Source organism: Camponotus floridanus, unplaced genomic scaffold (assembly GCF_003227725.1).
Source record: "Camponotus floridanus strain SB8 unplaced genomic scaffold, Cflo_v7.5 scaffold68, whole genome shotgun sequence".
NCBI classification, from domain to species: domain Eukaryota; kingdom Metazoa; phylum Arthropoda; class Insecta; order Hymenoptera; family Formicidae; genus Camponotus; species Camponotus floridanus.
Genome location: NW_020229836.1, coordinates 750,166 through 762,998, shown reverse-complemented (window position 1 = coordinate 762,998; position 12,833 = coordinate 750,166). Strand labels below are relative to the sequence as shown.

General features: G+C 35.7%; 1 protein-coding gene across 1 annotated transcript in view; it reads right to left on the bottom strand.

Moving 5' to 3' along the window:
• LOC105258561 (zinc finger CCCH domain-containing protein 13) overlaps window positions 1-12,833 on the bottom strand; it is a 107,226-nt gene that overhangs the window by 86,933 nt on the left and 7,460 nt on the right. Inside the window, exon 2 of the mRNA XM_011269891.3 lies at window positions 12,064-12,411. Coding sequence (XP_011268193.1) covers window positions 12,064-12,226 — 163 coding nt within the window. The 5' untranslated portion in view covers window positions 12,227-12,411. The remainder of the gene's footprint in view (window positions 1-12,063; window positions 12,412-12,833) is intronic.

Here is a 12,833-nt window from a genome sequence, read left to right as displayed (position 1 = left end):
TCAATGAATAACAAAAATTCTTTGCAACTCGGTATATTTTAAAATATTATTGTTGGATTATTTTTGCATAATACCGTTCATTTATAAAATGGAGAAAATAGTATAAATTATGGAGAAAAAAAATGCCCGAAAAATAAAAAAAGCTTAGAATGATTTCTTTGTAAATTGAAATGTTTCAACGCAACGTCCACTTGGATTTTCGGTAGATATAAAAAAATTGATGAGCACATATAGCGAGATAAAGAATAATAAAATATGATAAAGAGTAATAAATAAATGGATGAAGATTGGCCGTAGCATATCGCCGTAGTTGACCAATAAATTGACAATAAATAATAAAAATGAATATTTTTTATTTCTTTTTGAACAATCGTTCTTCTGATTTTGCATAGAAATTGGGTATGCAATTTCGAAATTTCAAATAAAACGACAAAAAAGTGTTATTAAGTTGACAGTTGGCGAATATTCGATAAGTTAATAAATTGCATCGTGACGATACTTGGTATTGTTGGGTCTGTAAATCAGCGCTTTATGGTAAGCGAGTGAGCAAATGATCGTTAGATGTTAATCGAGTTTAATTAAGCGTCCGGTAGAAGCGGCTGGTTCACGTTAGAAGCTAGATTCCGACGCGTAAGAAATTGCCATCTTTCCATCTCAGCGCTACTTCGGCTGAATCGGGACCGCCATTAATTCGCCGCGTCGTCCGATCCGCGATTGATATAATGTTTGTAATTAACACTGTCATATTTATAAATGGGCCGCTTAATCAACAGTTCGTTAACAGCTCGTTAACGGTTGTGTCGGCTTTCTCGAGATTGGTGCGCGCTAATTTAAAAGATAACTAAAATTCCTCCTTTTTCTTTTTAAATGATAATCATAAGTAACATAGAGAGATAAAGGACCTATTAGTAATGACAGCTGAACAAGATTGGATGCTATTTTAAATTAAAAGCTAGTATTGCGAACGTAACAATAAATCATTTCTGACAATTAAAAAAAATCGAATAAAAATAAAATCGATAAATCTTATTAAGTTGTACTTTAGCTTAAAATTTAATTCTTTCACTTTGCCTCGTTAAATGATTTATTATATTATCTAAAGCTCATTATATTTATCTAAAGTTCCATAGCGCGCGTGTTTATTTCTTTTTATATTCAAAGTAATTTTATATTTAAAGAGATCTTATACACGAATTAGACGTATTCCATTTTTATACTGGATCTTTTCAGTTGAACCCAAATTATTCTGACGATAATTCAGATGAAAGTTTCCTCAGCTCGGTGTGTGAATTTAATTTAAAAGTGAAATATATCTTCACATCCAGTTACATACTTTTGAAAGCAAATTTATCGCTTTGTATTCCTTGAACATTCCTCGACATTAATTAGGTCTCCCACGAAATTTTCACTGCAGATAAAATCAATCTACACATGCGGCCCGACATGCTCGATTTATCATTTTTATTCGCGCGGACGTTTTATCTTACGTAAGGAGAAAGCACCGCGACCGTGGACATCTTCCCACGCCGGACGACCTCGGATCTCATCATGCCTTACGTGGTAGACGTTAATCGACATTAGATGAAAATTGATTTATTGATCTCGTAGCATATCCTTGTCGTCCTTGTCGTCGTTGCACAGAATTGCATTCATTTCTTTAATCCCGAATACATTTAATGGTTTACTCCGCCGCCCACGTTCATTCTATTTTCGCGCTCGTTCAACGCATTCGTACCAAATAACAAAATCTACGATGTGTAACACATAATAAAAAGTCAATAGAATGAAAGAAGAAGATGATTCTTTTGCAATATAAAATAATAATAATAATAAGAGAAGAACTGACAACCTAGAAGCAATTCTAAATATTAATTACAGTAACTGCAAGTATTGCAAAATGCCTAATCTTGAATCTTCTTTAAAATTCTCTAAAAAATTATTCCGAAATGAATTAAAATATTTGATTTTCTCCGTTTTATATTTTCGACGATATCTGCAATTACTAATTAATTACACATCAATACAAATGCATTTAATTATTTATATCGGTCTTTCTTACTTCTTCTAGCGTTTCGTGAGGAGAATATACTATTTCCAGAAAGTTGTATTTCTCTCTCTGTCCCTGAGAACTTGTCATCAATCGTTATTTAAAACGCCGCCACACGAAAGTGCTTTTACGACCCAGTCGCTCGGTTTCCACAAACACGCAATTAACAGCCTCTCGCGAAGCTTTGTCTCCTAAAGGTTTGTCCTGTCTAACGGGCTTCTTCGCGTTTAGCTAAGTTATACTGCTTTCGGGGAAACATCATCTCGAGGAAGAAAAGGAGAGAGACTTAGAACGCGATTTCCTCGCGACCAGTCTAGTCGGACGTGTCCATTGAACTCTATACATACTCGAACGTGCTCTCCCATATACTTCTCGTATAAAAAAAGTTAGAAGAGGCAGAGAAACAGAGGGAGAGAGAGAAAGAAACTATTCCAAGAAGTAGCTGTCTTTTAAGCATAAACGCATGAAAGCTTTATACAAGTTCCGTCGAAAATTTAGTATTCATTATAACTAAGGATATTATCCTCCCGTAAGACGAAGAGAACTCTCTTACAAGAATGTATATTGAAGAAGACAACGCTTCCCTTAAGCTTTCCCTCCCGAAACTATTATCAGCTGACGCCGGGGCTTGTTGAGCGTATAGAGCTCGTTGTAAATCGTTAACTAAGACGACAAACTTTGCGTCATTTACGAGATTCAGTGGCGCGAACTCCGCGCGACTGTCATACGCGGGAATGTAATCTCCTGAGATATCGTTGGATTTAATTGCGCGCAGCGAGTTCAAGTCCCGCGGGATTACACGACAAGCTCGGGCGAAGGACACGCGTTTCCAGCTCGCGGGCTTCCGTCGTGTAGTATCGTGTACCCGTATATAAGCGGACGTATCTGCCGCGGATCGAGATTAATAAGGCGTATAGCTCACGCTGATACCGCGGAATGCGCATCACCAGCACCGGGAATGCGGGTTAAAACGAGCGGAAGAGAGCGGCGATTCTCGGTTCGATCCTGCTCCCCCGAAGACTAATTATCCCTCGGTTGTGTGCGGCAGAAATATTTCGCGAACGTGCACAACACAAACATACTTGCGATTTTAGCGCAAAAAGAAACGAGGAAGAGAAAGAAGATGGTGCCTCAGAATGTGGCGCACGTAGCGAGAATTGATGCGCTTAGAAAACTGATCATGAACAGCGTATGATTGATTCAACGGGCTGCGATGCGCAAAATTGTTCAGTGGTTTTCAAACTTTTTTGCTTCACCTTGTCGTATTTAATGACTTCATTCTTTTCAGTTCTTAATAAAATCTTCATTTTTTTATAATTTAAAATAAAAATATGCTCCTGTAAAATTAAAGTTTATAAATGCATTTAAATCTTGTATCCAAAATATATATTTCGAGCAATAAAGTAAATTAGGAAAATCAAGAAAATCAAGAAAAGTTAATATTGTCAGTTCTCATGAAAATTGTTTAAATATAAATTGTTTAAATATTAGAAATATTTATAAACATTTTACAGAATATCTCTATAAAATTTGAATTGTAAACAAGGGTCAAGTCAAGAGGTATAGAGTTGCAACTGCTCTGTCTAGATGAGAAATAGATCTTAAAAACATGAAAACCACTGTGATAAATCCAAGCACTGATATATGGGCACATCTCCCTGATTATACTCAAATGCTTTCAATTACGGACTTGTAAATTTGCCATAATATCAGCTTATTATTTACCGGTTCAAGATTGTTTATGTTTCCTCCTATGGTTATCCCATAGGATGCGTTTCTGTTCGCAACATTCAGCATTGCTAATGTCATTTAATGCAATACCACGAGCGACCGTTAACGAGATGTAATCATTGTGCTCGACTGACCGATTGATATTCAGGCGCATCGTAAGTCGTAAAGTCGATTTAATTATCACGGCATTAGCGCCGAGATTTTGCACTAGAGGCACGTTACATGTACGTTCGATGAATTCATGATGGAGATCGACGCGTACGCGCGTCATTTTGCATGAGACATATCATTACGACGGTATCGCGTTGTTAGCCATCGTTCAAGTTCCCACCGTGAATATAGGACATTCTAGTCGTCAGATCATCAAATCTAAGTACAGTTTAAATTGTTGAATTTTCAAATCATCGAGATTATTGAATTTTTCAAGCTCTTAAAATTTTCGAAACCTTGAAGATTGTTAAAATCATCTTTTCAAATTCACAAGATTGTGAAATCTTAAATCGCGCAGAATTTAAAATTTTCACGTGGAATTTAGAATTTAAAGTTTGTAAAGAATTTAAAGTTTTCAGAATTTCGTATTTACAAAATATCAATTAGAAAGCTTCAAGTTTTTTAATTATTTAAATTCCCATCTTCTCCGAGATTTTGCTAGGTCCATTAAATTTCTCTAGATCCTCTGAATTGAACTCTACTTAAAGTTAGTTAAATTTTTAGATTTTTAAAATATCAGAACATTCTTCCAAATTGCTAAATTTTAATTTTTTAAATTTTGTAGATAATTATTATTATGACGATAATTAATTGTTCTTAAATTCTTAGACTTTCATATTCTTATATCAAGCAAATGGATTACTGATTACTATATTCTCGAGATAATTTTTGCGTGTTCTGTTAAATTAAAATATTCAATAAGCTATTTTCTAATTTACTTTTTCCTTCATATTATATATAAAGTGTAATTACATATTCTTGTGCAAATTAAAGTGCTGACTAATTAATAGCTTATACTTGTATTAATCGTGTCTTTAATTTCTTCACAGAAAAGAAAAAGCTGTACACGTGAAAGTCGCGTTTAGTACTTCTCCTATCTGAATCGATCCGAAGTAAATTATTCATGCCAACAATGTGAACGTTTTCCATTGAAATAAATTCACTCACCATATGTATGTCGCACTGAACCACCGCCGTAGTCGGTTCTCTAGACCGTGCTTGACATTCTCACGAATTGTTATCTTTTAGGACCGTGCACTGTCGCCATTCTCTCGACAATATTCTGGGAACGTTGTACAGTCAATAAAAGATAGTTATATTTTTATATAAATTTATAAACATTAAATATATGTAATATACGTAATGTATTATTAAAAGACAAAAGAACGCACGTACGTAAATTATTTGTAATATTTTCTAGAAATTTTATAATTAAATTAAAAATCTCTGAATTCAAATGTTTAACGTTTTGATTTTTGTTACCTCATTTGCTTTAATATTTCTGATGAAAGTAACAAATAAAATATGAAAAACGGGTGCGTTGAACGCTTATTTACTATTATATTGTTATATCATTGTAATAAACTTTAATATGTAGTTTACAATATGTAGTTTCAAGCTAACGGAAGCTCTCGAGCTATAAAATTATTGGGCGATTTCCTTCATATATAATATCTTCCTACTGCGTTTTCAATTGCGGCGCACACATGTAACTCAGTTGGGATTCCGGAAATGATGAATTTACGTGCTAGCGTAATCCGATCGATCGCGAACGTGAATTAATTATTATTCGACGTGTCCAACCTGCTCGCGTAAATGACGATTATACGATAGACGATTATGTCGAGATTCCGCATTCTGGATTTCACGAATACAATTTATATCTATGAAACATAGAAAGTGTAAATCACGGAAGTGTAAAATAATGTAAAGTATAGCATGAAAAATGTAAATTAAATGTTCACATTCATTGGCAATATTAGAAGATATATGGAAACATGAATAAATCTAAATAATATATAACCCAATATTATGCAATATTATTTTCCGAATAAAAAATTTACAATCGTTTCATATAATTCATATCATTTCATTTCTCATCTATTATTCTCATCATTTTATCATCTATTATTTAGTCAAATGGAATGTAGGTTACTATTTCGCGAATCCATCGCTCTCGAATGACGTATGGTAAGAATAGCAAGCGGGTGAAAGAATTGCCGGAAGTGCAAATCTCGCTTGCGCGGGGTCAAAGTTCACGCGGATCGCGAAGCTGACCTACTGCTTCGAGGGCCGCAAACGCCATAAACACTTCGTGCAGCACCTCGTATCGGTCAGTTCGTCGCGTGAATCGATACGAGACTTCGGCTTCGAGCTGCAACGGAACCATAAAGTGCAACGACTTGATTCCTCCGCGGAAATCTCTCTTGGATCTCCTTGAAACATCTTCGCTTGATTTTTTTTAACACGCGAGCATTTTCTCGTTAGCTGGCCTTTTCGCGGAATAAGGTCGTATAAAATTGTACCGTTGCGCAACATCTTCGTTACCTCGCATTATTTCCTGTTAATTTTACATTTTACATTATCTTTTTCGTATTATCTCTTACCTTTGGGATTTTATCGAGGAAGAAGTTTGTGCACAAGCGAAAGCTAATTTCCGAAGATTGATTACCGGCGACGAACGCGAACACTTGAGCGAGTAAGCATCTGAGAAAGCACGTAGCGTTGACACTGATGAATGATTTTAGCGCATGATGTCATAATTGCGAGAGGAATATGTTTTCTCCGTCGTAATACACTGACGACTAGTCGCGATCAACGTGTCTTCCGCGAATCGCGGATCTTGCTAGCAAAGGAACTATGAGAAAATCTCGTTACAACGAGCTTCCTCGTTGAGTTTCGAACTCGTTCTGAATCTTTGCGAGTCTCTCCATTCGTTCCAGCAAACAAAAATTCATTCCAATGAAAATCTCTTTGCAGCGAGTGCTTCATTTATTTGGTACAATTTTGTCGAGTTGCTTTTTGTAAATTGCGTCAAGTGCACGGGATAGATGCTCACGGCCGGATTCCGTTAATTTGGATTCCCATAATCCGTGTGTTTCACCTCTGTAACCTCTCATCCTTGCTACACGTTGCCCTTTTTCTCCATTTCTTACTTCTATTAAGCATGCGTTTTACAAAAGTGATGTCAGAACGAACCCTACGCTCTCAACTTTACCGGTCTATCCAATATCCTGTTATTTCCTCGCTTTTACAGGTTGTTTGCAAACTTAAGCTACGCAACCGACGAAAACAAGAATTCGAATGTAACAGCAATGCAAATGAAATGTAACGATGAAATGAACGACAAAAATATGAAACGATAGAATTTATAAAGAGCACATATTAAGATCATATTAATTTAAATATGAATTAAATATGATTTGAAATTTCATAATAATTATAATAAATTTCAAAAAAAAATATATATATCAAATATATATATATCAAATTTAAAAATATATATTTTGAAATTTTGAAATTTATTATAATATTTAAAAAATTTATTATAATATAGAATTTACAAGGAGCACAAATTAAGCTCGACATATTAATTCAAATATGAATTAAATATGATTTGGTGAAATTTTATAATAATTATAATAAATTTCGAAATTTCAAAATATACATATAAATTTCAAAATATACATATAAATTTCAAAATATACATATCAAATTTAAAAATATATATTTGATAAGACAAGAGAACTTTAATAACTATGATAGATGTGTCGTAAAGAATTGAAACAAATTATCTCACGAGAAGTGAAGATTAATATGCCGTGTTTTTCTTAATGTCACTTTTTACGCCTAGGACTATTAATTCGCAATCGTATTGGCATTTCTCCACAAAAAAAAGATGATTAACGCGATCATACAGCATTAATGATAGCGGTTTACATGCGAGGTATCTAATATGTGATCTCTATACTGTTGACTCATGATACCGGTCCATTCGCGAGTGCTTCGAGTATCTACTTTTACATTGCTGCCTGCATCTCGTGCAATCTGATCGCTACGTAGATTTGCCGCATTATCATCAAAGTCGCTACGCGTCGTTGTTTTCCAACCATCTACGTGCAAGGAAAGATAATACAGAGAAGAAATTCAGAGAACTAATGCCAGATTTAATGACTCGAAATTAAACGAGATGCACGATCACGCTCTAGAAATAATCGTTTAGAACAGAAGGAGACTCGACCGTAGTAACTTCCTGTGCAGTGATAGAGCTACTTTTTCCACAAGCCGCATTATATCTCGGGGCGATTTCCGTGCAGCATCCATTAGCGATCTAACAAAGATCGTAACGCGAAACGTATTACACACGTTACCTCGTTACACACATACATACACCTGCGTACACCGATGCAGCGGGCGGGTTAAGGTCGGACTCTGCGATCGCGGAGCACGCGACGATCCAGGAAACGCCAACAGGCGGGATAATGCGAACGATACAAGGGGCCCTTAACAAGCTTGGACGAGGGGCACATGCGCGAACGCAATGCTGCGCCCAACTAGGTTGACTTCCCGAGACCGCCCGCATTGACGAGAAGGGAAACGGAGAGAAAGACGAAAAAATAAAGAAAACGAGAAAAAGGGAGGATAATAAGAAACATATTCTTCACACTGGTATAAGAAGAAATGCGGTACGATCACGCCGATTCGACTTTTTATCGCGGTGCAAAATCTTCCCTTAATTTTAGAATATATCACTTTCTGGACGATGTAGATCGTAGATCATCTTCCGATCGATAAAGAATTATTATAACATCACAACGAATTTATTATATTTATGTTTCATTTTATTTTACTTTTTTAATTATTAATTAATTATTATATGGAAGTACACTATACAGTGCTAGAATAATCTTTAAAATAGATAATAGGAAATGGAAAATAATTTCGATTGAGATTCGATCAATCGGAAATATTTAGAATATCTTTTGAGAATAAAGATAACCTTTGATCAGAGACGACATCAAGAATTAAGCGAGCACGATGATGAATATTCAAATTTAATTACGTCTCGATTCCCGATTCGAGTCGATCGCATTAAATCGTATTGAACGAAGCATCTTTTGCATATTTTTATCGTCCGCGTTATCATAACAAGCGAATGGAACTGGTGAGAATTCTTCGAGCGTATCCGATCGTGCGATTGACACTCGACCTTGCTGATCGAGATATTTCTTTCGATTCTAAAAGAAGAAAGAGATCATTGAGAAAGAATATTCTCAATATTTCTAGAAACAGTTTGCAATGCTAATCAATATCATTAAAGGTCTAATTAATAGAATAATAATAATAATGCAGTTCAATGTATAATTAAATTACGAGCTTGAAATCAATTCAATTTTTTTCTATTGAAAATATCTCATTGCATATATATTTTGCAAAATAATAACTTTTGAATTACAAATCACTTATGAAATATATGTATGCAGACTCTCTCTTTCGCGAGTGAAGCTATAAATATTTAAATAAATAATAATATGAAATAAAATAATGTATATGATTAAATTTAATATTTTAAGAAACTGTCAATGTGTGCGCGCGTATGAAGGTATATTTCGAAAATATTACGCACGTGTTCCATGACATTTCGAAATTAATATACAGCGCATGTAATTACGTACAGCCCCGCCCAACGGAGATGCCAACTATAAAATATAATGCCACCTATAAATTGAAATAAAACTCCCGTCGAATCCTAAGATAATTGCCTCGATTTGGTAGCCATTAATTTTACCCTTGCGCCGGTATAATTCGAACTGTCAAAACAAGTAAGAGATGTTGAGAATGTAAATGAATTTCGATCGCCGCGTGTTGGCGATACACAGAAAGCGGAAACGCTCGTAACTTGCGACGGTTCGTTGCGTTTAGCTTTATCTACTGTGCTTATCCCGTACTTGGCCACGGCTCGTAGTGTGTGGCATATTAAGTTGCTTCCCTGAAACTGCGTATAAACATCTTCGTATACATTGCTTTTAGTGTATCTACGTGAGCGTTAATATAATGATCGTGTGGACTCTGGAGGCTTATAATAGATCATTTGCGATCAATTTTTACTAAATTATTTTTAAGTCTTCTTTTTAGATTTTAATTTTAGAGCCAATTTATGTAGAACGTATCGCAAAAGTAGACCGAAACGTAATTTATTTTTGATGAATTTTATGTTATTTAATTTTATGTTCATTTAATTTTTCATTCGATTTATATTAATTCGATATATATTAAATATAGAATTTTCGAAAGTTTTAATTAATGATTTTAAGTCATTAACAAAATTAATCTATGCTAACATACAGTCTTATTAGTGATTCCAGCAAATTACAATGCATTTTGTATCATATCCTTTAACATGTGTTAAAAATTCGACAAAAAGTTTGGGAGTTTAGCGGGAGTAATATGAATCAACGCTTACTTCGCGACGCGTAAGAGGGGAATTATTAATACGATTAATAATTAGCTAATGATATAGAAAGAATGGTTGAGTCCTAGGCACACACCAATACCATTACAATCCTACATATTGCATTAAGAGAACTGCGAGAGACAGAGGAGGCGCGCGTCCTTCAATGAAATCGTCTCTCCTCGGATTCAAGATAGCGACGATCTCATCGACCTCGACCTCGACCTCGATGTCAAGGTCATCGAGTCTTTTACCATTTTCTCTGGGAAGAAGAGAGTGTCGTCGTTAAAATTATTGTTACGCGATCGATATTAGCTACGATTAAATAAAATCGATATTAGGTAATACGCAAGAGAAAACTAGCCGATCGCATAGCGTAATGATTATTTTCGTGCCGTTAGTCCGCGGCAGGCTCTGATTAAGTATGTTACACATTGATATCGAGGGATATTGCGGAAGTTAGACACAAGTTAGGCGAATTACATAGCTCTTAGCGCTATGGCACTGCTTGACATCTCGGTCTTGGCCGGTCGCGCGATTTACTCCTACTCGAGAAATCCGAGAATCTTTCCTCATATTTGTATATAAATCACGCTGGCATAAAAGACATAACGTTTATTAAACATACGTTACTAATAAGGAATTATTGTTTGATTTTTTGTAGCTGTTATCAATCTTTGCGTACAATCTGCATGATTCGTATTTATCACAGAGTTAATTGTAAATGTTGCAAATAAGAATCCATAGAAACTAAGTTTGTAGCAAAAGATTTTTATTAAGATAAATTACGAACTTTTTCGACTACTATTTTCATAAGTGATTGTAGTACATTTATAAAATTTTAATTAAAATTGATGTTAATAAATTGAAATAAATGTATCTAGAAAATATCTAGAATTCCTATCAAAATACCACTCGAAATCCGAAATAAATTCGAATGAGAAAAAAATCAACGGAAATGAATTCACAAAGCACGAACATTTTAATTAAATATGTTAAAAATTTCGAAATCTCGCATCTCTATGTCACGTACTTTCATCTTGATGAAATTTAAAAAAATGAAGGATTTTTATTTCGGTAGAATTTCGCACGATCGCGCCTTATAATTTTCCGTGTTTCTCAGAAACAACGAGTTGCATCTCCGAGAGACGAGTTTGCTGTGAGAACGAGAGTCGCGTCGCGAATAATTTCCATAATCTGGGATCGCCCTCTGCGGCTGGGCCGTAATTTTTTTTTTGAAATTCAAGACATCACGAAATCGCAAAATAAAATCGCAATCTCCTCTCCCATTCTTTCTCTCTGAACTGGCATCACGTGTGCACTTTTATAATGCATTAAATTCTGACCGCGTATGCATGAATCGTTCCGGAAGATTGTCCTTACAAACACGTCGTCTTTGCAATTTATCAGATTTTAATTCGACAAAACGGTATCCTGCCCTCACGCGCGCGGATACTGTTAGAAGAAATCCGAAGGGCTGGCCTTCACGAAAGGCCGACAAGTAAATTTAACTATAGCTTATCGCCTATATATTTAAAATCTAGACTTGAATATAGGCTTTTACATTTCTCGCGTAAAATTGAATAAAAAAATAAAACTTCTTATGCACAAAATGATTGACATTTTTTCGCGTTATTTATCCATTTATTTATCTGAGATTTAAAAACATCTACAAAATTTAATTAATATATAAATACGCGAGAAAAATATGAATTTATTATTTTATAGCCGATGTACGCGTCGGGCCCGAAAAATCAAGCAGCACCATTTCTCTCGATCTCTCTCGCTCTACATATGCAGGATATCGGTAGTTTATGTGGTGTGTGATATTGCCTGGACTCACCGATCCTCTTCACGTGGACGTCTCGATTGAAGGAGACGCTCCTCTCGGCGGGCTTCCACCCGGAGACGGAAGCCCCGGTCCCAACGGGGGGTAGCAAATGCGTGCCGGGAAGATTGCAGCCTTCCGCCCTTCTCAATGATCCCGAACGCTGTATCGTAAGCATCTTGCCTTTTCGCCTTTTTTCCCGAGCATGCCACGCGACCGGCTAAGGACACGTTTCCCGCTTTGTTTGCCCCCCGTCACACGCTCCCGGTGTTTACACTTTTACTACCCCACTCCAGAACCCCTCACCCCCGAAATTTTCTTTCGCTCTTATCTCCCTTCGCATCCGTAGACCCGATCACCGACCTGTAAGCCAAGCAAAAAAGCTGCGCTCTTAATTCTACGGATAAATTCATCGACGAAGATTTGCGCGTTTAATTCTCCTGTCGACCGTTACTTCATGAAACTGTCCGTTTATTCGATCGAAAGCATCTGTTTGAAAAGGATGCAAATAACAGGATGTTTTAGAGTATCAGAATATCGACTGAGCGTACAACAAATGTTAAACAATATAATTGCATAAACTGACGGGCTGTATCAATTGTAACGAGAGCTCTCTTAGACTTATTCTACTTTCAACCGACCGAACAATTGTTCCTCAGTTGTCATGAGAGTGCAGTTTATGTAGGAGAATATGTTTGCGCTTGCTATATACGCTATTCCTACGTGCGCATGTGGAATTATGAGAGAGAGAGACAAGTGATAGCATCGTGATGTTCTCTGCGACG